The following is a 24,935-nucleotide window of genomic DNA, read 5'->3' on the forward strand; positions in this document are numbered from 1 at the left end:
TGGGTAGATTATAAAGAAACCTTTATACTACTAGTAAAGATATAAACCATAAGGTTCATTTTGTCTATTACCAATCTTTATCATTGGAATGCTCACCAACTAGATGTTAAGAATGCTTTTCTTGCTTCCTAGGGTTTATCCCCCCAATAATGTCCTTACCTCTCGAAAGGGAGGTACAAGGTTTGAATCTACCCACTTCCTTAGTGATGGTATATCAAACTTTGTAGATGACGCCAAGGACATGAAGACCACTACATGTTTTACATTTAAAAAAACCAATAGTATCACTTGGCTCTTGTGAGGTTGAGTATATTGTCTTGTGTAAAATCTCTAAAGAAGCTTCATGGCTAAAAGGGATTTGCAAAGGTTGGCCTACATGATGCCCAACAATCATTGGTGAACATTTTATGGGATAATCAAAGTTCATGGCATCTTGCCCATAATCCAGTTCATCACACGAGAAATCAAACAATATTGAGGCTTGTCATAACTTTAATAAGGATCAAGTTGAAGCTAAAGAGATTGCATTGGTTCATGTAGATATCTTCACCACTGGAGTGGAGAGTTCTTTGAAAAAAAACGTAGGTCTTCTCTTTTCCATTGGAAGAGAACTTTTCAATGGTGAAGAGATTGATATTTTCACCATTTGAAGAGTCCAGTTCATCACAAGAAATCAAAGAATATTAAGACTTGTGGTAGTTTTATTAGGGATCAAGTTGAAGCTAAAGAGATTGCATTGGTTCATGTAGATATCTTCACCTTTGAAAGAGAACTCTTAAAAAAAATAAGTCTTCTCTTATTTCCACCATTAGTTCAAGTGCTCTTCATCAATGGTGAAGAGATTTCATCAGTTCATGTAGATATTGTCACCATTAGAAGAGATTGCATTGGTTCGTATAGATAGCTTAACCACCATTGGTTTATGTAGATATCTTCATGTGAAGAGATTATAAGAATAGAGCACAATGGAAAGATTGATAGCAAAACAAAGTGCAATAAACAATGCAAGAGATAGAAAATTTAAAATTCTAAGACAGGTACAATGTGATGGTGATGTCCACCCATGCGCTCTCAAGTAGAGCTTAGATGGCAATCCAAACAAACTTTGGATGGAGAAAGTACTAATTGTAGAGGGTGTGGATGCTCAAAAGCATTAGATATCTTAGCTTGTGAGATAACTATGTCCATATGTAGTATTGCAGGTGGTGTAGTGGACGCACATATATAACGTGGGCGGTTATGCGACATAGCACGGTAACACTACCCTCAAAACGTGATAAATGACCACTGACCACCACTAATAATGAAGTCCATACCGTCGGCGGGCCGGAGTAGAGGGCCACCTTGCCCTATGGGAGAGCCAAGGCACTGCGCCGGGCCTCAACTAATACTTGCACCCCTGACCATCTTCTAACCATCAAAATGGTCACAATAACAACCCCATCGGTTTCTAGGCCGGGGTTCCCACCAAAGATATGTGCACAAATGGCTTCTCCTTAGAATAGGGGCCTTTACAAATGTGCACCAAATATAGATGTGAGATACATGCTGAGAGGCGGACATTGAGTGTATACTAACAGAGATTACATTGGTTCATGTAGATAATTTCACCATTGGAAGATAACTCTTCAAAAAAAATTGAGGTCTTCTCTTATCTTCACCATTGAAAGAGAATTATTCAAAAAAACCCACGTCTTCTCTTATCTTCACCATTTGAAGAGAACTATTCCAAAAACCCAAGCCTTCTCTTAGAATCAACATGAGAATGGCTCGTTTAAGGGGGAATGAGCATGACTAAATGCATCATCCTCACCTTCTCGTATGTTATGCCTCCTTGTGCACATGGTAAGTCTTGTATTCTTGTATATAAGAATAGAAACATGATGTGTCACCATTGGATTCATGTTGATGTTATTATTGAGGAGGAATGTTGAAGGATCAAGTTCAACATCATTCTTCTCATTTTACATTTAGATTTGAATGCATGCAACATCCATCATGGCAATTCATAGAGTAATCACATAGATTATCATAATGATAATATCATTGAATGGAGATCATCATGGATGTATACCTTTCAATTAAGACTCCTAGAATCAAGGGATATTTTATCGAAAGGTAACTCATGTTAGATAGATATTTCAAAGCTGATATCTCAAGATTGCACCATTAGATTAACTTACAATATAAAGATCAAATTAAAAAAATTATATCTTCTATATCTTCACCATTGGGACCTTGCAAAAATATATCTCTAAATATCCATGTTCCTATATAGCTAGTTAGAAACTACAAGATTCAACACACTTTGTGCCTACCTTTGTTGGCAAGCTTCTTCAAGATGATGTCTTCTAGAAAGTTGATGTACATATAAAGATCTACAACTTGACTATTTAAATTACATACATACATACATACATACACACACACACACACACACACACACACACACACATACATATATATATATATATATATATATATATATATATATATATATACATACATACATACATACATACATACATACATACATACACACACACACACACACACACACACACACACACACACATACATATATATATATATATATATATATATGTATGTATGTGTGTGTGTGTGTGTGTGTGTGTGTGTATGTATGTATGTATGTATACACACACACACACACACACACACACACACACACACACACATATATAAATGCTAATCTGTAGAGTAGTACTCTTGGAATGAATTTTGCAATTTTCCTTCTTTGGACAATCTCATCAATTTGTATACATACAGCCTAATGACAGGAAAGCCCACATGCCATACATAATCAAATAGTTAACTTTAGAAGAGCAAAAGATGATACACAAAATTTGCAACCAGTTTTGTTTTTTACATTGAAAAAATGGCTCTATTCGAGAGACCACCCACTTCTTTAGCTTATTTTGAAGCTCTTTGAAATCCCTTTAAATTGTTCTTACTCCTCACAGGTTGAATTTCTCAATTTGGCCCTCCAATCTAGGTACAAAAATAAGTTCAAATTGACCTATAACTCCACAACTCTCAAAGTTTTTCCAAATCCCTACTCTATGATTCAAAATTGCTTACAAAAGAACAAATCATTGCACACACACACACACACACACACACACACACACACACACACACACACACACACACACAAAAGAAACCTTAGTATGCATAAATGAGCAAAAATAAGTTTTTGGCCCTCTATTGAACAAAAATGAGTTTCTAGACCCCTACTTGTATTCTAAATCTATATGACAAAACTTTGACCACAAAATTGGAGAGTCACAAGTCTATGGCACTTACCTTGCATAAGAGCCCCTCTATGCAAAGAGAGCCAGTTTAATGTTCTTGGGAAAGGTAGGATCTTAACTTTTTGCAAGTATATTTTTATCTTATACAGAAGAAAACGTGTTTAAAATATCATATTTTGCCCATCTATTTAAGTTTTGGGCTATCTATGTAAGTGAACTTTGAGTTTTCCTCTCCGAGCCTAGTGAACCGCTATGCATTTTTACCATATAACAAGCACTGAACATGTTATCCAAAATTCAACAAACCCCTATGTGATAAAAAACTAGAGGCTTAGATGGGTCCTTAGCTACTACACAAAAACATTTCTGTCCCAAATGCAGTGAATCCCTACGTGACCAGAAACTTGAGGCTTGAATGGGTCCTCAGCTTCCTATATCTCACATTCTATTTAGAAATTGATACCATGTCCCTGAAAGGACTGGCTTCACGCCTTTGTTGAGGGACTTAATCCCACTTATAAGCAGTTGTCCAGAAGTTAACGCAGTTGACCTTACTAATGCCATGCTTTTCAGAATGAATTTCAATTACTATGAATGACAACAGAAGCCAAATCCTCATTACATCCCAGTCCCTCATATGGCAAGCCTTATTATGGCATTATGTCTTCATCCCTCATATGGCAAGCCTTGTTGTGGCTCTAGGCACCACTTTTTGATACCAATGACCATACTGCTTAATTTTCTTGGTCAAGCTTTACAGGATGACACAGTTGCCAAACCCTTTAAACGTTATTTTTCCTGAAAAACAATAAACAACCTTTTCCTCACAACTTTAGTGTGAGGAGGATTTCATTCAGAAAGTAAAGAAGCAACACCCCTTCTATGGTACAATCAAGCTTCCGAATTTCTTATCATCATCAATGTGCAACTTGGACCTAAGCCCAGAAATTTAATGAAATGTAAAGCTTGGACAGTCCCATAAGACCATATCCTAATATGCACATCCAATATGCTCAGAACAATTTCCCAGGATTTTTCAAAAAATTTCCACCATAAACCTTGCTCATACATGAGACAGATTCTCCACAAAAATGCTCAATTGAAGGCACATAATTCATCGTATTATATTATATTGGACCTTGGTTGCTCTCCGCAAGATTGTGCAGAGCTTGCTGCTCATCTCAGCTAGTGAAACTGGTTTGAGTATAACTCCATCCATGCCAACCTTCAAGCAGCGTTCCTGGGTACTTTTGTCCGTGTCAGCAGTAAGGGCAACGACCAACGGCCGTCTTTCAGGATGAATGTTTTTCTGAATGCGAAGTGCCACCTCATAGCCATCCATCTCAGGCATCCAAAGGTCAAGCAACAGAAGCTTGTACATGCTCCCGGGTTGAGCAAGAGTAGCGAGGCATTGACGCCCCGACTCTACGACTGTAGCCTGACAACCTAGTTTCTCTAGCAGTTGCCTTGTTACAGTGCGATTGATCAAATTGTCATCTGTTACTAGCACTTTGAGCCCCTTTAAATCTTCCTTGTAAAGAGTTTCCGCTTGAGGCACACCCACTGATGGAGAAGGCAACTGGAGGCGTACCACGTAGGTGACCACAGAACCAAACCCAAGCCCACCGCTTTCAACCCAGATGTGGCCATTCATAAGCTGCATGATTATAAATAACAAAAAAAGAGGTTACATTACTAAAAAAAGGAGAGAGCTACGTGCAGGAGGAGCAAGGTTTACCTGTACAGTTTTTTTGCATATTGCCAATTGAAGCCCCACGCCATCATGGTGGTCAGGGGAAATATTCTCAGCCTGCACAAACTTCTGAAAAAGCTTTGAGGCATCACTCTCTACGACACTCATGCCGGTGTTCCGCACTTCTGTGCGTAAAAACACAAAACCATCACGAATAGAAGGCCGCCACGTCGGCTTCCGTGGATCCCACCTGAAGTGTTCTTTTGTATCAATGCAAACTGTCACTACCACACTTCCCCGATTTGTGGACTTGATAGCGTTGCCAATCAGATTCAAAGTCACCTGGAAAAGACGCTTTTCATCACCAATCACATACTGGGGTATCTCAGTCGAAAGCTCCAAAGAAAATTTGAGACCCTTGCTTCTTGCCATAGGGATAGCGAAATTAGCAGCTTCTCTAAAGACTGCGGGCAGCTCAAAGAGCCTGAGATCAAGCACCAGGCTACCATCCTCAAGCTTGGAATAGTCCTGCATATCGTTGATTATAGTAGATAGCAGCCCGCTGCTCTTTGCAACTGTCTCAACAACGGCCCGCTGCTCATGGCTCAAATTAAATTCCTGCAACAGAGATGACAATGCTCTAATGGAGTGCAAGGGTGTCCGCATCTCATGATTCATAACAACCAAGAACTCGTTCCTGGCTAGGACAGCCGTCTCTGCATCTTGTCTTACCAGCTGCAAATCCTTGTTTTGTTCCACTAGTTGGTCCTGTATTCTGTGCGACTCCTCTAAAATAGCTGCATGGGAAAGAGCAACTGCCACTTGGTCAGCAACAGTCTCAACAATCTCCAGTTCCTTTGACCCCCATTCTTGACCGGTTCCTTTGGGCAGGCCCAACACCATTATTGCATATGTTGTATCCAGGCTCTGAGGTGTACCACCTTTAAAATTCGAACACCGCAGCAATGGAAGCCTCACCGCTACCATTGACCCCAGCACAGCAGCATCATGGCTGCTTGCTACTCCAAGAACAGAATCTGCAGGAACAACTACTGCTTTGGTTGACCTTTGCACAGTTTTCACCAGCTCGTCATCAGCAGGGACCACCACAGGCACCTGTAAAACCCGCCGCTTAAGCTCATGAGTTAGCTCCATTGCAATTCTTTGGGAGTCTGGCATCCATATTGTGCAATTCTCCAAGTGAAATATTTTTCCTAGCTCTTCAAGCATGATTGCAAGAATGGTGTGCCTGTCTATGGAGCGACGAATCTCCTGTGTGAGCATGCGAACATGCCTCCCTGCCTCCTCTTGTCTTTTAATCAGATCCACTTCACGGTTAAGCTCCTCAGCCTTGTTTCTTAGGAAAAGCTCTCTGACTTTCACATGTAGTAACACCGGAATAATATGAACAAGAGAGATTGCAGTGGCACATGATACAAGAGCTGTAAGTACTTTCAAAATAGTCTGCGTCAGCATGATATTGAAGGAATGTGGTCCATAGGTCCACATGGACACAAAGTGTGTCAAACCGCATAGCACTATGAAAGCTCCAAACTGAGCAACCACCCACCAAAACGGAAACACCTCTGTGCGGCTGATAAAATATAGGAGCTCCAGAGGAATAGAGAAATAAGCAAATGCAATCAAGAAGTCACTTACAAGCTGGAAGCGCATCATGCTTTCCAGATTCCATCCATCCTCATCACACCTGCAAGAGCTCAATCTGCGCGGAGGAACTGGCACACCAACTACTGCCAATGCTATTGCTAGAAAAATGACAAGGAACAACACAATCCTAAATATACTGGCCATTGGCATGGCCACAAAATGCCTCAAGAAAAATCACACCACTTGGTCACCTGCACAGTAAAATGTATGATCATTAGTTATGAAGCCGCAGCTTTACTAAGAAACTAGCATACATTTGTAGAAGGGCAAGAGGATCTGACCAGATCAGAGACTTTTATTTTTTTTGCAGAAAAGATGCGTCTATTAAGTATGAATAGACCATACAAAATCACATCTAGAAGCCGAAGCAAAGAATCCTCATCCCAAAATGTATCTCAACCAATCTGGGGCACAATGGTGCCAAGAGAGTCCTATGGGGGTCGATAAGAAAAAGATCCCATGATCGCACTCCCTCATGAAAACAGTGCACTTTGCTTGCACAGATCTGGATGATTTCTGTATACGAGCCCATGTGGCCATAAGAGTGTGATTGATATCTTCTCATATAATACAAATGCACTGAGTGACATATATCTAAATGCCCTCTAGAGCCTCTGTGCATCTGGCCCTCCAAATCTGCCAAGCTGTGATACTAGCAATGATCTCCCAAGTGGTTTCAATCCTCTGCAGAGGTTGTGTATACTATGTATGAGGAATATCCAGTAGCATGCAACGTTGGGCCACACCTTTGCATATCAATATGGCGGTGTCCAAATCCCTGCCCTAAAAAAACATATGTTGACCAGACTGAGTGAGTCAAGCAATAGCACCCCAAGTAACATAGATGGTATCTCTCCTCAATCTGCTCATAAGCTGAGCCATAGCGCCCCACATCCTATGAGCAGCTCTACACCCCCATTTGCAATGTTGTATTGTTTCAAAAGCTACCGGGCATCTGGGGCAAGAGTGGTTTGCACCAAAAAACACCTTCCACTGATTAATGGGGAGGCCATCACCATGTAAGAATAACCGAAAGAAGTCGGAGATCTGGCCCCTCTTGTATGAGTGCCTGGGAAAATATGGCTGGGAAAATACTCTGCAACAGGTGCACTGGGTAGAGAAATGCATGAAGGCCAATTAGAGTGCTGAACTGGGGCTGAAAATCAGCTGAAATCAGCCTAGAAGGAGGCGCCTAGAAGAAGATAAAGGATGGAGAGTGTTGCTCATGAAAAATTGTGGTAGGGAGTGATTTGAGCATGACTTTTTGGATCAACATGAGTGGCTACATGGAAAAGAGCAACTCGAATAGATAAAGTTTGTAGAAAGGTTACTTTGCATGCTTTACTTTTGAGTTAACCTTACTTGCATGATTTCCTTTGGAGAAAAGTGAGCTTGCATGATTTACTTTTGAAAAAAGTGAGCTTGCATGCCATATTTTTAGGTGCACGAGAGGAAGAGCTTGCATGATTTACTTTTGAGAAAAATGAACTTGCATGCCATATTTTTAGGTGCATGATTTACTTATGAGAAAAGTGAGCCTGCATGATTTACTTTTGAGAAAAGTGAGCTTCCATGCCATATTTTTATGGTGCATGAGAGAATAAATCATTGCACGTTGCATGCATGTAGCCAGAAAAGTTTGCATGTCGCATGCATGGGGTTTCTCATGATGGAGAAGAAGATCACCAACCATAAAGAACTGAACTGCCATGCATGCATGCATGGAGATATAAAACTCCCATAAGGGTGGGCTGCCTTAAAATATCTGCTATTCCTGTACAAATCCATCATTACAAGTTAACTGAACACAGATTATGCAGCATACTAGCCCATGGGTGCAATCCAGGCGTCCCCAAATCCATGCGTTTCTGCACGCAAACAAAACAGTAGACACAAATAAAATAGCCATGAACACAAATGTACGCATCTCAAAACATATTTTGAAAGAAACCCCATCTATTTACATGTACTTGAAATTTACAAAGGCTGAGGCATTTGGCTCTCCAAGATCCATCGAATGTCCATACATGCTTCTTTGTAGCCAGGATCTCATAGATACAGCTGGCATTCACATACATGGGAAGCTTAACCATAAACATACCATGGCTACATGTAGTGTCCAACACCCATGTCCATGGAGGTAGAGAATTAAGAATATGAATCCCGCAAAATTAGGGAGTAGTTACATTCCCCCTGGCTTCTAAACAGTTGTCATGAACTGAAAAGCTTCCAAATAGTTGTTGAGAAGATCGGGATATATTCTTTAAGATCTTGTTCTTGCATCCACCTTGAATCCATAGGTGAATAGTTCTTGAACTTAACCAAATACTTACGTATGACCTTGTCTCCCTTAAGCTTCCGCTCTTAATGGAAGACACTGTTCTGGTTGAAGCACCTTCTCTAAATCATCCACTTCTGGTGGATCTTCTGTAATTGGTTGAGAAGGTGGTGTTTCAATATATGGTTTCAACAAGCTGATATGGAAAGCATAAAAGCCACATCATTAATCTTTTGAATAACCTGGAATGGATTATAATACCTGTTGGCAAGTTTGAGAGCCTCGCCTTCTTGCCCTGGCCTCTTGCAGAGACATACCTTTTCAAACTTGAGAAGAACCCAATCCTTCTCTTTGATGTCCATATGACGCCGATGCTGATCGGCAGCCTTCTTATGCTTTTCTTGAGAGCGTTGTATGGCTACCTGAACTTGTGCATAGGTAGTATCCAAGTCTCTAACATACTCATCAGCAACAAAAATCTCATCCTTAGTGCGAAGGATGGGTGGAAGTATTACCTCATCATAGATAACCTCAAATGGAACTTTGCTAGTTGAGAAATGCAGTGTTGTTGTATGCAAACTCAACTAAAGGTAAATACTTCTCCCATGCTGCCTTTTGATCAGAAACATAGCACTTGAATAGATCTAACACCACTGAACTAACTATCTCACTTTGCCCATCGGTTTAGGAATGATAGGCAGAAGAGAAATTCAGCTTAGTACCCATATTGTCAAATAGAGCTCTCCAAAATAAGCTCGTAGTCCTTGGATCTCTGTCACCCACAATGGACTTAGGCATTCCATGATGCTTGAAGACATGAAAAAGAAAGAGGCGAGCCATATGATTCGGCTTGATAGTCTTTCTTATGGGAATAAAATGAGCTTACTTTCTGAAGCAATCAATAATAGTCCAAATAGCATTATTACCATAAGCAGATCGAGGAAGATCTGTGATAAAATCCATTGCTATGCTATGCCAAGGCTCTTGAGAAATAGGCAAAGGCTAAAGTAAACCAGGCAACTTATGCCTATCATACTTAACTTTCTAGCATACCACACACTCATGAACATATTGCTCTATATCAGCCTGCATAGAAACATCTTTCCAAGCGGGCAAGATACCTCTATGCCTTGCATAGAGAGGTGTATGCGCTTCATCCATAACCTTTTTACGAAGCTACTTGACTACACAGATAGCTTGATGCCGGTATAAGTAACCATCCTTAATAGAGAAAGGGTGGACTGATTTTGCAGCCTGTAAATCAACCCATATGTCTTTGAAATATTCATAAGAATCATACATATGAAGCATTGTTGAAAGGTTCTCATGATAGGTAGTGGTGATAGCATTCACCTTGGGCCTACGGAATAATGCATCGGCCATTGAATTATGCTTTCCAGAAGTGTGTAAAATCTGAAAATGAAACATGGAAAGAAAATCTGTCACCAGCCTGGACAATTCCTAGTCTGAAAGGGGTCTGGTGGACTCCAGGATGTTTAAATATTTGGAAAGTACAAGCTTTGGGAATGGGGGATTATGTTTAAATATTTGGAAAGTACAAGCTTTGGGAATGGGGGATTATCCTAGAATACAAAGGACCACACTCCTAAAATTTAGGAGAGTTGCTATTTTTGGCTCGACTCCGATGGAAATTCTGTTCGCGTCATTACATCTGGAATTGAGCAGATACCAAGAGTTGGCAAAGTGCCTATGACAGAATGTCTACCAGTTGGGATATTTTTAGAGATAAAGTATATGGAAGGACCCATCTCTTAGATTGGGACATGTGGCAAGAAAGTGGACCAAAGTGAGACAAGTGGCTTGACACTTGTTAGAAAGTGGATCAAAGTGAGACAAGTGGCCTCACACTTGTCACTTCAGCTATTGTGTGGCTCTCCACTTGTCATTGTAGCCTTCTCTTGCCATTTTAGCTCATGGGAGGCCTAAATCTATAAATTGGAGCCCTCTCTCTTCATTAATGGAGGCTCTCTTGTTGCACACTAGCCTCTACCACCGTTACAGGCTGCCCTAATGATGGCTACTCTCTTTCTCTCTCTCTTGAAGGCTGCCAATGAAGAATACTGGTTGTTGGGGACTGTTTTGGAGGCTTCCATTGTGAAGAAATACTGAAGGCAAGGGTATTTAATCATTTATTATGATTTCTAGCCATTGTACTTGTTGCACCAGCATTTGTACTTGTTGTACCTGCTGTACCAGCCATCGTACCGGCTGTACCAGCCACTGTACCTGCTGTACCAGCCACCGTACCGGCTGTACCAACATTTGTACTTGCTGTACTTGCTGTACCAGCCATTGTACCTGCTGTACCAACCACTGTACTTGCTGTACCGGCTGAATGGAGAGTTGTACTTGCTGTACCCTTTCTATTGCATGAAGACCCGTGGTTTTTGGGGAAGAATCAGTACCCACACGGAGGTATATGGATTATATTGTTGGCTCGGCATTTCTACAGCCTATGTTCCGGCTTGGTTGCCTCGTGTTGGGCTGTGTTATGGCATTTGTATATGGATAATCCGGCATCTCCCGTGGGGAGAGTAAGGCCCTCAAAGCTTGTACATGATATTATTCTCCTTGGGTAATAAAATACTCCAAGGGAGGGGTCGGCCCATTCCGGCCTCTATGCGGTGTCACACGTGCAAGCTCCATTTTCAGCATTTGTGGATGTTTTGTCCAGCGTTATGTTTTATGCAAAGTGATGATGGATATGTGTTAAGGCTGTGGCCACGTTTAAATGTTTTAATATGCATTGATGGTATCAACAAGTGTGTCAAAGGCCCTAGTCCCCCGGGCACCTGCTGCGAGTTTCATTGGTATCAGAGCATAGGCTTTCTTGGAAGCGGAGGCTTCCTTCTATCAATAAGGAAGAGAAAAGATCTCAAGTGGGGACCACACTTACCATCATTGCTGTTAAGCATGGCCAGCCACTTCATAGCTTATGAAGCAAGAGCATGAGCAGTAGACAGCTTGTTGATCTAAGGATTTATGAATTCACAAAATTTTATCGTGGAAGGGTGAAGTTGGCTTTATGTGCACACGTTTAGCACTCTTTCCATATGGATATTGTGGATTATATTATCAAGCTTACAGGCAAGCTATATGGAGATATATCTCAGGATATCTTAAGGATATGGTGACAAGATATTTCTTTTGGCTTCATGACCAACCTGGCAAAGAAAAGCTAAGTATACTTTGAGTTTGCAAAGTTGGTGCTTTGGCTATTTACTATGAAGTGTTTTTGATATTCACTAACCCTTGTATAGCTATGCAAGGAGAAAGGTGGTGTTGTTTGCCTTGAGATGGTTTTAGGGAAACATTGTTTATGGCTCCCTTTAATGGGATGAATTCTTTTCATGGCTCCCTTTCTTGGGATGGATTATATCTATGGAGATTTCTTTCTTGGACGAGATTTATATAGATATTGGGCTTCACAAGCAATTTCTATGGACGAATCTGTTCGAGTTTATAGAGAAGAAATCTTTGGATATCTCATGGATATGATGCTTTTATGGATAAAGTCCACCTCTACTCCAAGGTGTGTGGTTAGCACGCAGTATGTGGTAAGAGTTATGGTATACAAGGATTATGGTATACAGGTCTATGGATTCTTGGACTTCTTTGGATCTATCCTCAGGTTTATGGATTATTCCTTTTGGCTCCCTTTATTTGGGATGCATTGGACTTATGAAACTCATGATTCACATACCCTGTGTAGTGTTCTCTTGTCCTACGTGCTCTCTTGAAGATTGTTTTTACCATGTGAGGGTGGAACAATAGAGAGCAGATGGAAGGGAACATGGGCACTTCAAAGGGTAGTGACAGCACAACATACCCTGTGTAGTGTTCTCTTGTTCTACGTGCTCTCTTGAAGATTGTTTCTACCATGTGTGGGTGGAACAATAGAGAGCAGATGGAAGGGAACATGGGCACTTGAGAGGCTAGTGTGAGTTGGTGGCCGAAATGCCTACAAACTATTGGTGGCCGAAATGCCTAAAAACTATGTGTAGCAGAAATGCTTATGGAACACCAGGTTATCTATGCTTGCGAGTGATTGTTTTATCTTGTTACTTGAGCCCACCTCTCATCCAAGGTGTGTGGTCAGAGTACCAACACGGAGTGCAAGTGGTAAAGTGGACATGACGGGACTTATGTCTATGCCAACGGTCATGTGGACCGATGTCTTGTTGGCAAGAGACTTATTTTATCTCGCCCATTTACTTGGGACATGGATTATGATATCTGGACTTATGGGACTGTTTTGTCTCGCCCATTTACTTGGGACATGGATTATGATATCTGCACTTATGGGACTGTTTTGTCTCGCCCATTTACTTGGGACATGGATTATGATATCTGGCTTCTGGGACTGATTTGTCTCGCCTATTTATCTTGGGACATGGATTATGATATCTGGCTTATGGGACTGATTTGTCTCGCCCATTTATCTTGGGACATGATTATGATATCTAGCCTTATGGGACTGTTTTTGTCTCGCCCATTTATCTTGGGACATGATTTTGATATTGGTAATATGGAAACTTATTTAGTCTCGCCCATTTCTTTGGGACATGGATTCTTCAGTTATATTGGATTTTTGAGACTGTCTGGTCTCGCCCAATCGATGGGACATGATTATATCTTAAATATATGGCTTGAAGCTTAAAGTTGCGGACAACTTTTAAGAAGTTGGGGAGGATGTCACCAGCCTGGACATTTCCCAGTCTGAAAGGGGTCTGGTGGACTCCAGGATGTTTAAATATTTGGAAAGTACAAGCTTTGGGAATGGGGGATTATCCTAGAATACAAAGGACCACACTCCTAAAATTTAGGAGAGTTGCTATTTTTGGCTCGACTCCGATGGAAATTCTGTTCGCGTCATTACATCTGGAATTGAGCAGATACCAAGAGTTGGCAAAGTGCCTATGACAGAATGTCTACCAGTTGGGATATTTTTAGAGATAAAGTATATGGAAGGACCCATCTCTTAGATTGGGACATGTGGCAAGAAAGTGGACCAAAGTGAGACAAGTGGCTTGACACTTGTTAGAAAGTGGATCAAAGTGAGACAAGTGGCCTCACACTTGTCACTTCAGCTATTGTGTGGCTCTCCACTTGTCATTGTAGCCTTCTCTTGCCATTTTAGCTCATGGGAGGCCTAAATCCATAAATTGGAGCCCTCTCTCTTCATTAATGGAGGCTCTCTTGCTGCACACTAGCCTCTACCACCGTTACAGGCTGCCCTAATGATGGCTACTCTCTTTCTCTCTCTCTTGAAGGCTGCCCATGAAGAATACCGGTTGTTGGGGACTGTTTTGGAGGCTTCCATTGTGAAGAAATACTAAAGGCAAGGGTATTTAATCGTTTATTATGATTTCTAGCCATTGTACTTGTTGCACCAGCATTTGTACTTGCTGTACCTGCTATACTAGCCATCGTACCGGTTGTACCAGCCACTATACTTGCTGTACCAGCCACCGTACCGGCTGTACCAGCATTTGTACTTGCTGTACCAGCCATTGTACCAGATATACCAGCCACTGTACTTGCTGTACCAGCCACTGTACTTGCTGTACCAGCCACTGTACCTGCTGTACCGGCTAAATGGAGAGTTGTACTTGCTGTACCCTTTCTATTGCATGAAGACCCGTGGTTTTTGGGGAAGAATCAGTACCCACACGGAGGTATATGGATTATATTGTTGGCTCGGCATTTCTACAGCCTATGTTCCGGCTTGGTTGCCTCGTGTTGGGCTGTGTTATGGTGTATATGGATAATCCGGCATCTCCTGTGGGGAGAGTAAGGCCCTCAAAGCTTGTACATGATATTATTCTCCTTGGGTAATAAAATACTCCAAGAGGGGGTCGGCCCATTCCGGCCTCTATACGGTGTCACACGTGCAAGCTCCATTTTCAGCATTTGTGGATGTTTTGTCCAGCGTTATGTTTTATGCAAAGTGATGATGGATATGTGTTAAGGCTGCGGCCACGTTTAAATGTTTTAATATGCATTGATGGTATCAACAAGTGTGTCAAAGGCCCTAGTCCCCCGGGCACCCGCTGCGAGTTTCAAAATCAGCCCACCGCATCTGCTTCTCTGAGAACTTTCTCTGTGTGAGAAAGTGCCGGAGACTCTGATAATCTCTTTTTACCATAAATTCAGCACCTAAAGATAGTCATAGTCACAAGGGACAGGGACGGGACGGGGGCCGGCCATAAGTAGGGAACGGGGACGGGGGAGGGAACGGCACTCAAAAAATACTTTTAAAAAAAAAAAAATTCTACTCTACACTTATTCTACTTTGGAAGTACATCAAAATGAGCACAAATTTACACTAAAATAGTAAGCTTTTGAGTCATATTAACAAAATACGCCAATCAAAGAGTGAAGGCGTTCACGGTTGATTGTATTAAGTAGATACAAAATGAGTCATGACTCAAGAGTCAGGACTAAGCCTTAAGGAGGCAGAATACATGGACAGACTCAAATGAGTCAATGATAAAAAAGTGCTAAAGACTAGAAGCTAGAGGCTAGAGCTAAGTAGTAAGGCCCATGAATCATGATCCATGAATGATCATCCACGTGAAGTGCTCGCCTCATGGTCATGGGTAGCTTGTGCCAAAGAAGCATCAAGCTCATCCTCAATCTCATCCTCATTGGCATACTGCTCCTGCACCTCATCCTCTTGTTGCTCTTCTTGTTGACTCATCTCCCACGCGGTGAAGGAATCTGCCTTCTTGGTCACGCTCTTGCAAAGCATTCGCAAGTTCACGCTGACGAAGACAAGGTCATTGGCACGCTCTACCCCGAGTCGGTTCCTCTTCCTAGAGGCAATGTGGCTGTAGGTACTCCAAAGTTGCTCCAAGCAAGAGGAGCTGACGGCCTGGCTAAGTATGCAGATGGCAAGTTGCTGCAGCTCCGGTCCATCCGAACCAAAGTCCTCCCACCATAGAGCAGCACCAACTTTGGAGCGGTCAACTGTGCATCATGACAGCCATAGGAGCCATGAAATGACCTGTACATCGAAAGATGGTCCCTGATCTTGCGCCTAACCGATGCATCAGGCACAAGACGATCCAAGATGATCCTCCATCCAGCGCTCACCTCCCAGTCGCTCTCCTGCTTGTTGCCTTGGAATTCTGGGTCCACCACATAAGCTGCTGCATGCAATGGAGAGTAGTAGGAATTCCATCTTCCTAGACACAAGACATGGATCTCCTCGTATCTGTCTTTGACAGGCATGAAGTCTTTCAACTTCTCTATCATGCGATCCATGGCCTCGTAGACCTTACCTATGCATGGTTGCATAGCGTCTCCAATTCTCAATAGGTGGACTATGGGTCTCACCATAGCATCTGTGGTCTTCACACGCTCCCACCAAGAGGCGTCATCCGCCCGTAGCCTACACTCTTGGCCAGTGTTTGTACGGAACTCTTGCATGGCGACAAACTCGTCGCTAAGGAAAAGCCCCCTCAAAGCACCGCTACAATCCTTCAACTGGCCCAACATGAGAAAGTTGTAGGCAAACCGGGTGTCGGAGAGAGACAGGACCTCTTGTTGAACTCATGCCGAAGTCTTTGGTGGTTGAGGACAAAGGAGACCATGGTGTTGGCCTCCTCAATGAGCAGGCTGATCCATGGTAATGCCCCGATGTCCTTGAGGAGGTTGTTTAGGCAATGAGCCATACAAAAGGACACCGTGACATGTCCATACATACCTTGGAGAATAGCTCCCGCCGCCCTATTGGAAGGCTCCCCATCCGCAACAAAAGCCCACTACATGCTCGGGGCCAACGATCTCCATGGTGGTAGCCCACTCCGCAGCAAGCACATCCACGCTCTTCCCGGTGCCGGATGCATCATGAGATGAGATGAAGTACATCTCTCCGCGGAAATATGCAACCACACCGTGAATACTCCTCTTGCGGGTGTCACTCCATCCATCCACAATGAGGGAGACTCCATTCCTCTCCCATTGCCGCTTTGTGTTGTTGGCCGCTTGCTCTACAATGCGCTTCTCCTTCTCGAGCAATGTAGTGCGCAAGCTCTCGGATGAGGGGGGCGTATAGGTTGAGCCATACTCCCCAATTTTCTTAACCATGACCTTGAAGTATTCCGACCTATTCAAGAAAGTAATTTACTAATGAGAAGGGGACTAGGATGATGAAAACATAAATGATGAATTGGCAATGATCGATTGCACTTACCGTGGTCGTGGAAGAAGAAGCGGGCCACCGCCATATCCACCTCCTCCTTCAACTTGGGGTTCCAATTCTCCCCAAGTGTAGATTGTTGTCGTGGGCCACGTAATGGTTGAGAGGTTGTGGAGATGGAGGGTGCCGGCGTCGTGGATGGAGTAACATTCCGACTTGATGGTGAAGGTGATGGTGTGCATGATCCCGATCCACCACATGACTCCATTGTAGAGGCTTGAGTTCCTCTCCCCATCGTCGCGGGATCCACGGCCACTCGTGGTGTCCTTCTTGTCGCTTCGACCACCTCGTAGACGCTAAGCTTGTCAAGAAGTTCCCGTCTCTTCTCAGGCATGACATTCGTGCAAAACCTCACCTCATGCCCACTCTCATGCAAGAGGTGGGCTGGCACTTTGTTGGCGCCACCCGTTCCCCGGTACGAGCAAAGCTTGCATACCCATGGCCGAGAACCGCCTCCATGAGAGGATGGGGTGTAGTTAACCTCCTCCCACCATGTCCATCCCGTTGTCCTTCTACAAGAATCCCCGGCACGTGAGGAGGATGCCATGGTTGAAGATGGCTTGACTCTTGAGCCTTGAGGAATGAGAGAGAGAGAGAGAGAGAGAGAGAGAGAGAGAGAGAGAGAGAGAGAGGCCTAGAGCCTAGAGGCTTGGAAGTTGGAAGACTCAAGAGGCTTGAGGGAGAGGTGAGAGAGAGAGAGAGAGAGAGTCTAGATAGTAGGGCGGCGGCCCGCGGGCCTTGTGTGAGAGGCTTGGAACTTGGAAGTTGGAAGCTAGAAGAAGCTTGAAAGCTTGAAAGTTGTGTGTGCTTGTAGCCTTGAAGAGGCTTGTTCTTATATAGATAGGCAAGAGAGAGAGAGGCAAGCCTCAAGGGCAAGAGAGAGAGAGAGGGCCAAGCCTCAAGGCTCAAGGGCCAGGGCCAAGCCATAAACGGCCACGCCAACATCCATAAACGGCTAGAAACAGGCAACGGCTAGAAACGGCGAACGCAGCGGCAGAAAAACAGGTAGAAAATCGCGCAACGGCTCCCCGCCATCCCCCCACAAAGCCGTCCCCCACCGGCGTCCCCATTCCTGTCCCCGTCCCCATCCCCTGTGAGTGACACTTCCTAGGGGACGTCCGTCCGTCCCCTGTCGTCCCCGTCGCCGGTCCGTCCCGTTTCGGCGTCCCTCCGTTGCAAGCACTCGTCCCTTCCGTCCCCTGTGACTATGAAGATAGTGTTTCATAAATTCGATATGGTTAAAGTATGTATTACAGCCATTAATAGATATCATAATCATGTCCCAAGTAAATGGGCAAGACAAATCAGTCCCATAAGTCGAGATATCATAATCCATGTCCCAAGTAAATGGGCGAGACAAAATAAGTCTCCTGCCAACAAGTCATCGGTTCACATGACCCTTGGCATAGACATAAGTCCCGTGCCAACCAGGCGTCATGTCCACTTTACCACTTGCACTCCGTGTTGGTACTCTGACCACACACCTTGGATGAGAGGTGGGCTCAAGTAACAAGATAAAACAATCACTCGCAGGCATAGATAACCTGGTGTTCCATAAGCATTTTTGCTACACATAGTTTATAGACATTTCGGCCACCAACTCACACTACCCTCTCAAGTGCCCATGTTTCCTTCCATCTGCTCTCTATTGTTCCACCCAGATATGGTAGAAACAATCTTCAAGAGAGCACGTAGGACAAGAGAACACTACACACGGTATGTTGTGCTCGACACTACCCTCTGAAGTGCCCATGTTCCCTTCCATCTACTCTCTATTGTTCCAACCACACATGGTAGAAACAATCTTCAAGAGAGCATGTAGGACAAGAGAACACTACATAGGGTATGTGAACCATGAGTTTCATAAGTCCAATGCATCCCAAATAAATGGGAGCCAAAAAGAATAATCCATAAACCTGAGGATAGATCCAAATTCCTAGAAAAGAAGTCAAGGAATCCATAGACCTGTATACCATACCTCTTATATACCATAACTCTTACCACATACTCCGTGCTAACCACACACCTTGGAGTAGAGGTATACTTTTATTCATAAAAGCATTATATCCATGAGATATCCAAATATTTCTTCTCTATAAACTCGGCCAGATTCGTCCATAGAAATTGCTTGTGAAGCCCAATATCTATATAAATCTTGTCCAAGAAAGAAATCTCCATAGATATAATCCATCCCAATAAAGGGAGCCATAAACAATGTTTCCCTGAAACCATGTCAAGGCAAACAACACCACCTTTCTTCTTGTATGGCTATACAAGGGTTAGTGAATATAAAAAATACTTCATAGTAAATAGCCAAAGCACCAACTTTGCAAACTCAAAGTATACTTAGCTTTTCTTTGCCAGGTTGGTCATGAAGCCAAAAGAAATATCTCCTCACCATATCCTTAAGATATCCCGAGATATATCTCCATATAGCTTGCTTGTGAGCTTGATAATATAATCCACAATATCCATATGGAAAGAGTGCTAAACGTGTGCACATAAAGCCAACTTCACACTTCCAAGATAAAATTTTGTAAATTCATAAATCCTTAGATCAACAAGCTGTCTACTGCTCATGCTCTTGCTTCATAGGCTCTGAAGTGGTTAGCCATGCTTAATAGCAATGATGGTAAGTGTGGTCCCCACTTGAGATCTTTTCTCTTCCTTATTGATAGAAGGAAGCCTCCGCTTCCAAGAAAGCCTATGCTCTGATACCAATGAAACTCGCGGCGGGTGCCCGGGGGACTAGGGCCTTTGACACACTTGTTGATACCATCAATGCATATTAAAACATTAAAACATGGCCACAACCTTAACACATATCCATCATCACTTTGCAGAAAACATAAAGCTGGACAAAACATCCACAAATGCTGAAAATGGAGCTCGCACGTGTGACACCGCATAGAGGCCGGAATGGGCCGACCCCCCCCACCCCCCTTGGAGTATTTTATTACCCAAGGAGAATAATATCATGTACAAGCTTTGAGGGCCTTACTCTCCCCACGGGAGATGCCAGATTATCCATATACAAATGTCATAACACAGCCCAACACGAGACAACCAAGCCGGAACATAGGCTGTAGAAATGCCAAGCCAACAACATAATCCATATACCTCTGTGTGGGTACTGGTTCTTCCCCAAAAACCACGGGTCTTCATGCAATAGAGCTGGTACAGCAAGTACAACTCTCCATTAAGCCGGTACAGCAAGTACAATGGCTGGTACAGTCGGTACAGTGGTTGGTACAACAAGTACAATGGTTGGTACAGTCGGTACAGTGGTTGGTACAACAAGTACAATGATTGGTACAGTCGGTACGGTGGCTGGTACAGCCGATACAGCAAGTACAAATGCTGGTACAGCATGTACAGTGACTAGTATAGCATGTACAGTGGCTTCATCATTTCTTCGCGATGGAAGCCTCCAAAACAGTTTCCAACAGCTAGTATTCTTCATGGGCAGCCTTCAAGAGAGAGAGAAAGAGAGTAGCCATCATTAGAGAAGCCTTCAACGGTGGTAGAGGCTAGTGTGCAGCAAGAGAGTCTCCATTAATGACCAATTTATAGATTTGGGCCTCCCATGAGCTAAAATGGCAAGAGAAGGCTACAATGACAAGTGGAGAGCCACACAATAGTTGAAGTGACAAGTGTGAGGCCACTTGTCTCACTTTGATCCACTTTCTAACAAGTGTCAGGCCACTTGTCTCACTTTGGTCCACTTTCTTGCCACATGTCCCAATCTAAGAGATGGGTTCTTTCATAAACTCTCTCTCTAAAAATATCCCAACTGGTAGACATTCTGTCATAGGCACTTTGCCAACTCTTGGTATCTGCTCAATTCCACATGTAATGACGCGAACAGAATTTCCGTCAGAGTCGGGCCAAAAATAGCAACTCTCCTAAATTTTAGGAGTGTGGTCCCTTTGTATTCTAGGATAATCCCCCATTCCCAAAGCTTGTACTTTTCAAATATTTAGACATCCTGGAGTCCACCAGACTTCTTTCATACTGGGAAATGTCCAGGCTGGTGACATTTACTCCAAGCTTAGAAGGGTGCAGGCAAACTCATTTCCCATCCGGAATCTCTCCCAAGCTAGGGGCTAAGGTTCCACTCCCCACAGGCCAAGCCAGTCAACCATGGCATTCCATACCACCAAAGCCTATCCTATGGGACCCTCACCAAGACTACCTGTGAACTGCCATGTCCATGGCAGCAGAAAGACTACTCTGATCCACGCGCAAACAAAACGTCAAGTATATCAGTATATAACCACATTAAGTCACTTATAGAGTGACTCCAGCCGCTATAAATAACCAACCAATCATAAATAGCTAGTAACCATGGATTATCAATAATAATGAACCCTAGCCACCTGTCTCAAGCGCTCCCCAACCCTGCCCAGATTAGGACCTACTAATCCCGAGGATTAGCAATAGGTACATAACAGCAACCAGCCCAGTTTTGAACAATGGGATGCCTCCTACTGCATTAATTTGCAAGATGTCCCAACTATCTCCATGGATATCTCCGTCTTCTAAGACCAGAAAATTAAACCTTGGGGACGGCTGCAGGCAGCCTTCCCCCTAATCTCAAGGCTCCCCAACCCTGCCCAGATTAGGACCTAATCCCTAGCGTTAGGTGCATAACAGCGACCAGCCCAGTTTTGAATGACACGATGACTAGCACCTCCTACTACACTGATTTGCAAGATGTCCCAACTGTCTGCATGGATATCTCCATCTTCTAAGACCAGAAAATTAAACCTTGGGATAACAATGGAGGCCATTCAGTGTGGGAAGCAGAACTGTCTAGAAGAGAACTCCACTTTAGGAACCATGCAAATGGAGGAGATCCTCCACACGCAAGGAACACGGTAGCCAAAAGCCACGTTGTCATGGAGTGAGGTAGAATCCCAGTAAAAAGATCCATCAAAGAAACACCATAGAGTCCCTGATGGATATTTTGTTTTGTTTTTTGAGCCGGGGTCAGAAGCGAGCACACTCGTTCTAAGACTTGAACAGAGAAACGCTGGATATGTGGCTGCATCAAAGCGCATCTTGCACAGTGGAGGCTGAGTCAAACTCTGCCCTGAAGTAGCTACATCAGGGGAGCTGGATGTCCATGATGAAACTGAATTTGTCCGAGAGACCAACTTACAGGTCATCACAACTATGACCATTCGCTGATGGGGACAGGGGATCAAAATAATCAACAGTAGCAAATTCAACCTTTTCAGCAAAGTCTGTCTACAATTGGTACTTCAATACATAATACTTCTGAAACGCTTGTCTACAATTGTCCATAAGAATGTTTCAAAGAGGGCCCAATGAAGCATTTAATTTACCTCTTGTGTCTGCTTACAAGGGATCACCGGCGTCGTTTAGGCTCATTTGGAGGTGAGAAATAGCAAAATCTTTGCACTCTCACTGCTATGATACAAGGACAGGTTCCATATTTCAAATTAAGGGCTCTACTCTGCATTTTTAGGGTAGCTAGAAACAGCTTCTTGAAGGATGAATGCCCTGCTTTCTGTTTGAAGGATGATCCCTTGTCATGAATGATATATAACCCTGCTCATTGATCATGTTATTGAATAATGAAACCTTCATCATTCAGAGATGAAACCATGGTGATAGGATCATATAATTATGGTCATAGCATGATGAAAACATGTGGACACAAAATCATGAGACTATGGGCATTTCAACAATAAAACTCCAGCCACTGAATGATGAAACGTCGCGTGATGCAACCCTTTTGACGACGAGACATTTGCTGTAGGATGCTGAAACCCCTAGTCATCCAGCAATCCATGAAATGATGAAACCCTGGTCATCAAAAAATCTGATGGAAGAATGAGACCCTAGCCATCCACCACTGAATGATAAAAAACTAGTCATCCAGCAGTCCGAGACGTTGCCAGCCTTTGGGAATGATGAAACTCTGGCCATTTGGCAATTAGGACGTGGCCATTAAGTGATGAAACCCTGGTCATCCAACAGACCATTCTGGCCATTGAATGAAAAAACCCTAGGGAATGGGCACTAGGAGTACCAAAAAACCCTAACCAATTGAATGACAGAATCCTGATTTCCAAGGGGGAACCACTGGATGCTGAAATAACCCTGAAAATAAATCAGGTGAACTCTGCTAGGGCTTGCAACCGTGGCCTTCTCTTCGACAGCAACACAGGTCTTCTCTTCCACACAGTCCGAGATTAGCCAATTCCGAGCTAAATTGAGAGATGATCTGGTCGAGATATGGGCGATCAGAGGCTTCATTCACTGCACTTTGAGAAGAGATGCACCGTGCAGAGATCGCGAAAGGAATGAATAGACTGCTTGTGATGGTGATGCAATGGATATGCCCAACCTGAAAACGTGATGCAACGCTCCTGCGCGAGTATCATCATGCCATTGAATGGGTAAACGTTCACATGGAAGGGAGTCCTTGTCCTTTTTTCACATGGAGGATGCTTAGGTTGCTCCAAATCAGCTGATCTTGTTGATGACCCGCAATCCCAGATTCCCATTGCCAATCCTTTAGAGTTCTTACTAGTCCTTTTAGTTCTGAATTGTTGAATGGTGCCAAGAGAGTCTTGCTCTAGTAATGGACCTGTATTTGTATTCACAGACGGTTTTCATCCTTTTTTGTAACTCAAACTTCTATATAATATAATGTCATACTTTCTTCGCCCGAAAAAAAAATGCCAATCCTCACACTTGTAAAAATAACATCCGCGTGATCGACCAGGTGGCTCATCATCATCAATAGCACCAAAGTTCAACATTGATGTAGCAAATGGGGTGGGGACAATAGCCCATCAGCGGAGCTCGGAGCTCTATGCGTTGGTACGTGGGTTCGAATCGAGCTTCCCCTCCCTCCACTCCACTGAGGGGTGGAGTCTAAAGGGGGTGTGAGTAAAAATTGCCGCGCGATTCTTTAACAAAAAACATTGATGGGCCATGCTCTCCTAATTTAATATTTTTTTTAAGTGCTTCTCTTTTCTCAATTAATACTTTACTTTGGCCACTAGTAGGCCCACTGCACAAATACACAAAAGCACGTCCAACAATGCCCCATGTCTCTCAACATATAAGTCTCATACAAAATGGTAACCTAGAGCTCGTCAATATGAACAATCCAAAAGTGGCCATAGCCTCCGTGTGCAAAGTGTAGGGTATGGCCATGTATTTACCTACGTGTGACACTTAAAAGTATTTATGTGTTCAAGGGACATTGTGTCCGCTCTCACAACTTCCAAGGTGGAGGCTAAGATGCAAGTTAGTAGAACGAGACCTTATGGCATGCTAGTCGATACTTTGAGGATGTAGCCAAGTCAAAGCACAAACCAAACACAGTAGGAAGGATGCAATGTATATCATGTACTTGACATGGTGGAGGCATGGGCTTTAACTTCACTTTGTTGTATTACAAGTTGACAATTCATCTTTCAAACAACCAAGTGTGCAGATTTTCTATTCTATGCACATAAGTTAACATTCCAAAGTATTTTAAATCTTAAATAGGTATTTTCCATGTGTATACTAGTTGCAACCAATAATCATTATTTGTATTCGTTTACAATAGTATAGCCCCTTTAAAGTGTGTGCTTGGTCTCATGAGTTTGTAATAAACTTTACTTTTACAATGTTATGACAATATCATTTTCCCCATAGCTTGCCCATGCATTTTGTTTTGCTTTTGTTTTTCATGTGCCCCAAGGTCCACTTCTATTGCTATTAGTAAACAGGACATGATAAAGCTTAGTATTTTGGTCAAGATGG

The 24,935-nt window shown here is 43.1% G+C and overlaps 1 protein-coding gene across 6 annotated transcripts; it reads right to left on the bottom strand.

The window, feature by feature from the left end:
- Positions 1-4,158: 4,158 nt before the first annotated feature.
- On the bottom strand, positions 4,159-23,790 carry LOC147611408 (ethylene receptor-like). Of its 6 annotated transcripts, XM_086784490.1 has the most exons (5): positions 22,493-23,721; positions 8,327-8,504; positions 6,918-7,746; positions 5,014-6,827; positions 4,159-4,932 (listed from the first exon to the last, which is right to left on the bottom strand). In XM_086784490.1, the coding sequence occupies exons 4-5, from the start codon at positions 6,784-6,786 to the stop codon at positions 4,390-4,392; spliced, it is 2,316 nt and encodes a 771-aa protein (XP_086640616.1). In that variant the 5' UTR covers positions 6,787-6,827; positions 6,918-7,746; positions 8,327-8,504; positions 22,493-23,721; the 3' UTR covers positions 4,159-4,389. The 6 variants fall into 6 exon arrangements, with proteins under 6 accessions (XP_086640616.1, XP_086640615.1, XP_086640619.1 ...); XM_086784489.1 differs by lacking the exons at positions 6,918-7,746; positions 8,327-8,504 and having other exon boundaries at positions 22,493-23,790; XM_086784493.1 differs by lacking the exons at positions 6,918-7,746; positions 8,327-8,504 and having other exon boundaries at positions 23,521-23,721.
- Positions 23,791-24,935: the final 1,145 nt, after the last annotated feature.

Source organism: Cibotium barometz, chromosome 47, assembly GCF_041138505.1.
Source record: "Cibotium barometz isolate CiBa-2024 chromosome 47, ASM4113850v1, whole genome shotgun sequence".
Classification (NCBI taxonomy): Eukaryota; Viridiplantae; Streptophyta; class Polypodiopsida; order Cyatheales; family Cibotiaceae; genus Cibotium; species Cibotium barometz.

Coding starts and splice junctions, on each gene's coding strand:
- LOC147611408 (XM_086784489.1), bottom strand. CDS start 6,786: ATGCCAATGGCCAGTATATTTAGGATTGTGTTGTTCCTTGTCATTTTT. Junction 4,933..5,013: donor TATGCAAAAAAACTGTACAG/GTAAACCTTGCT, acceptor ATAATCATGCAG/CTTATGAATGGCCACATCTG.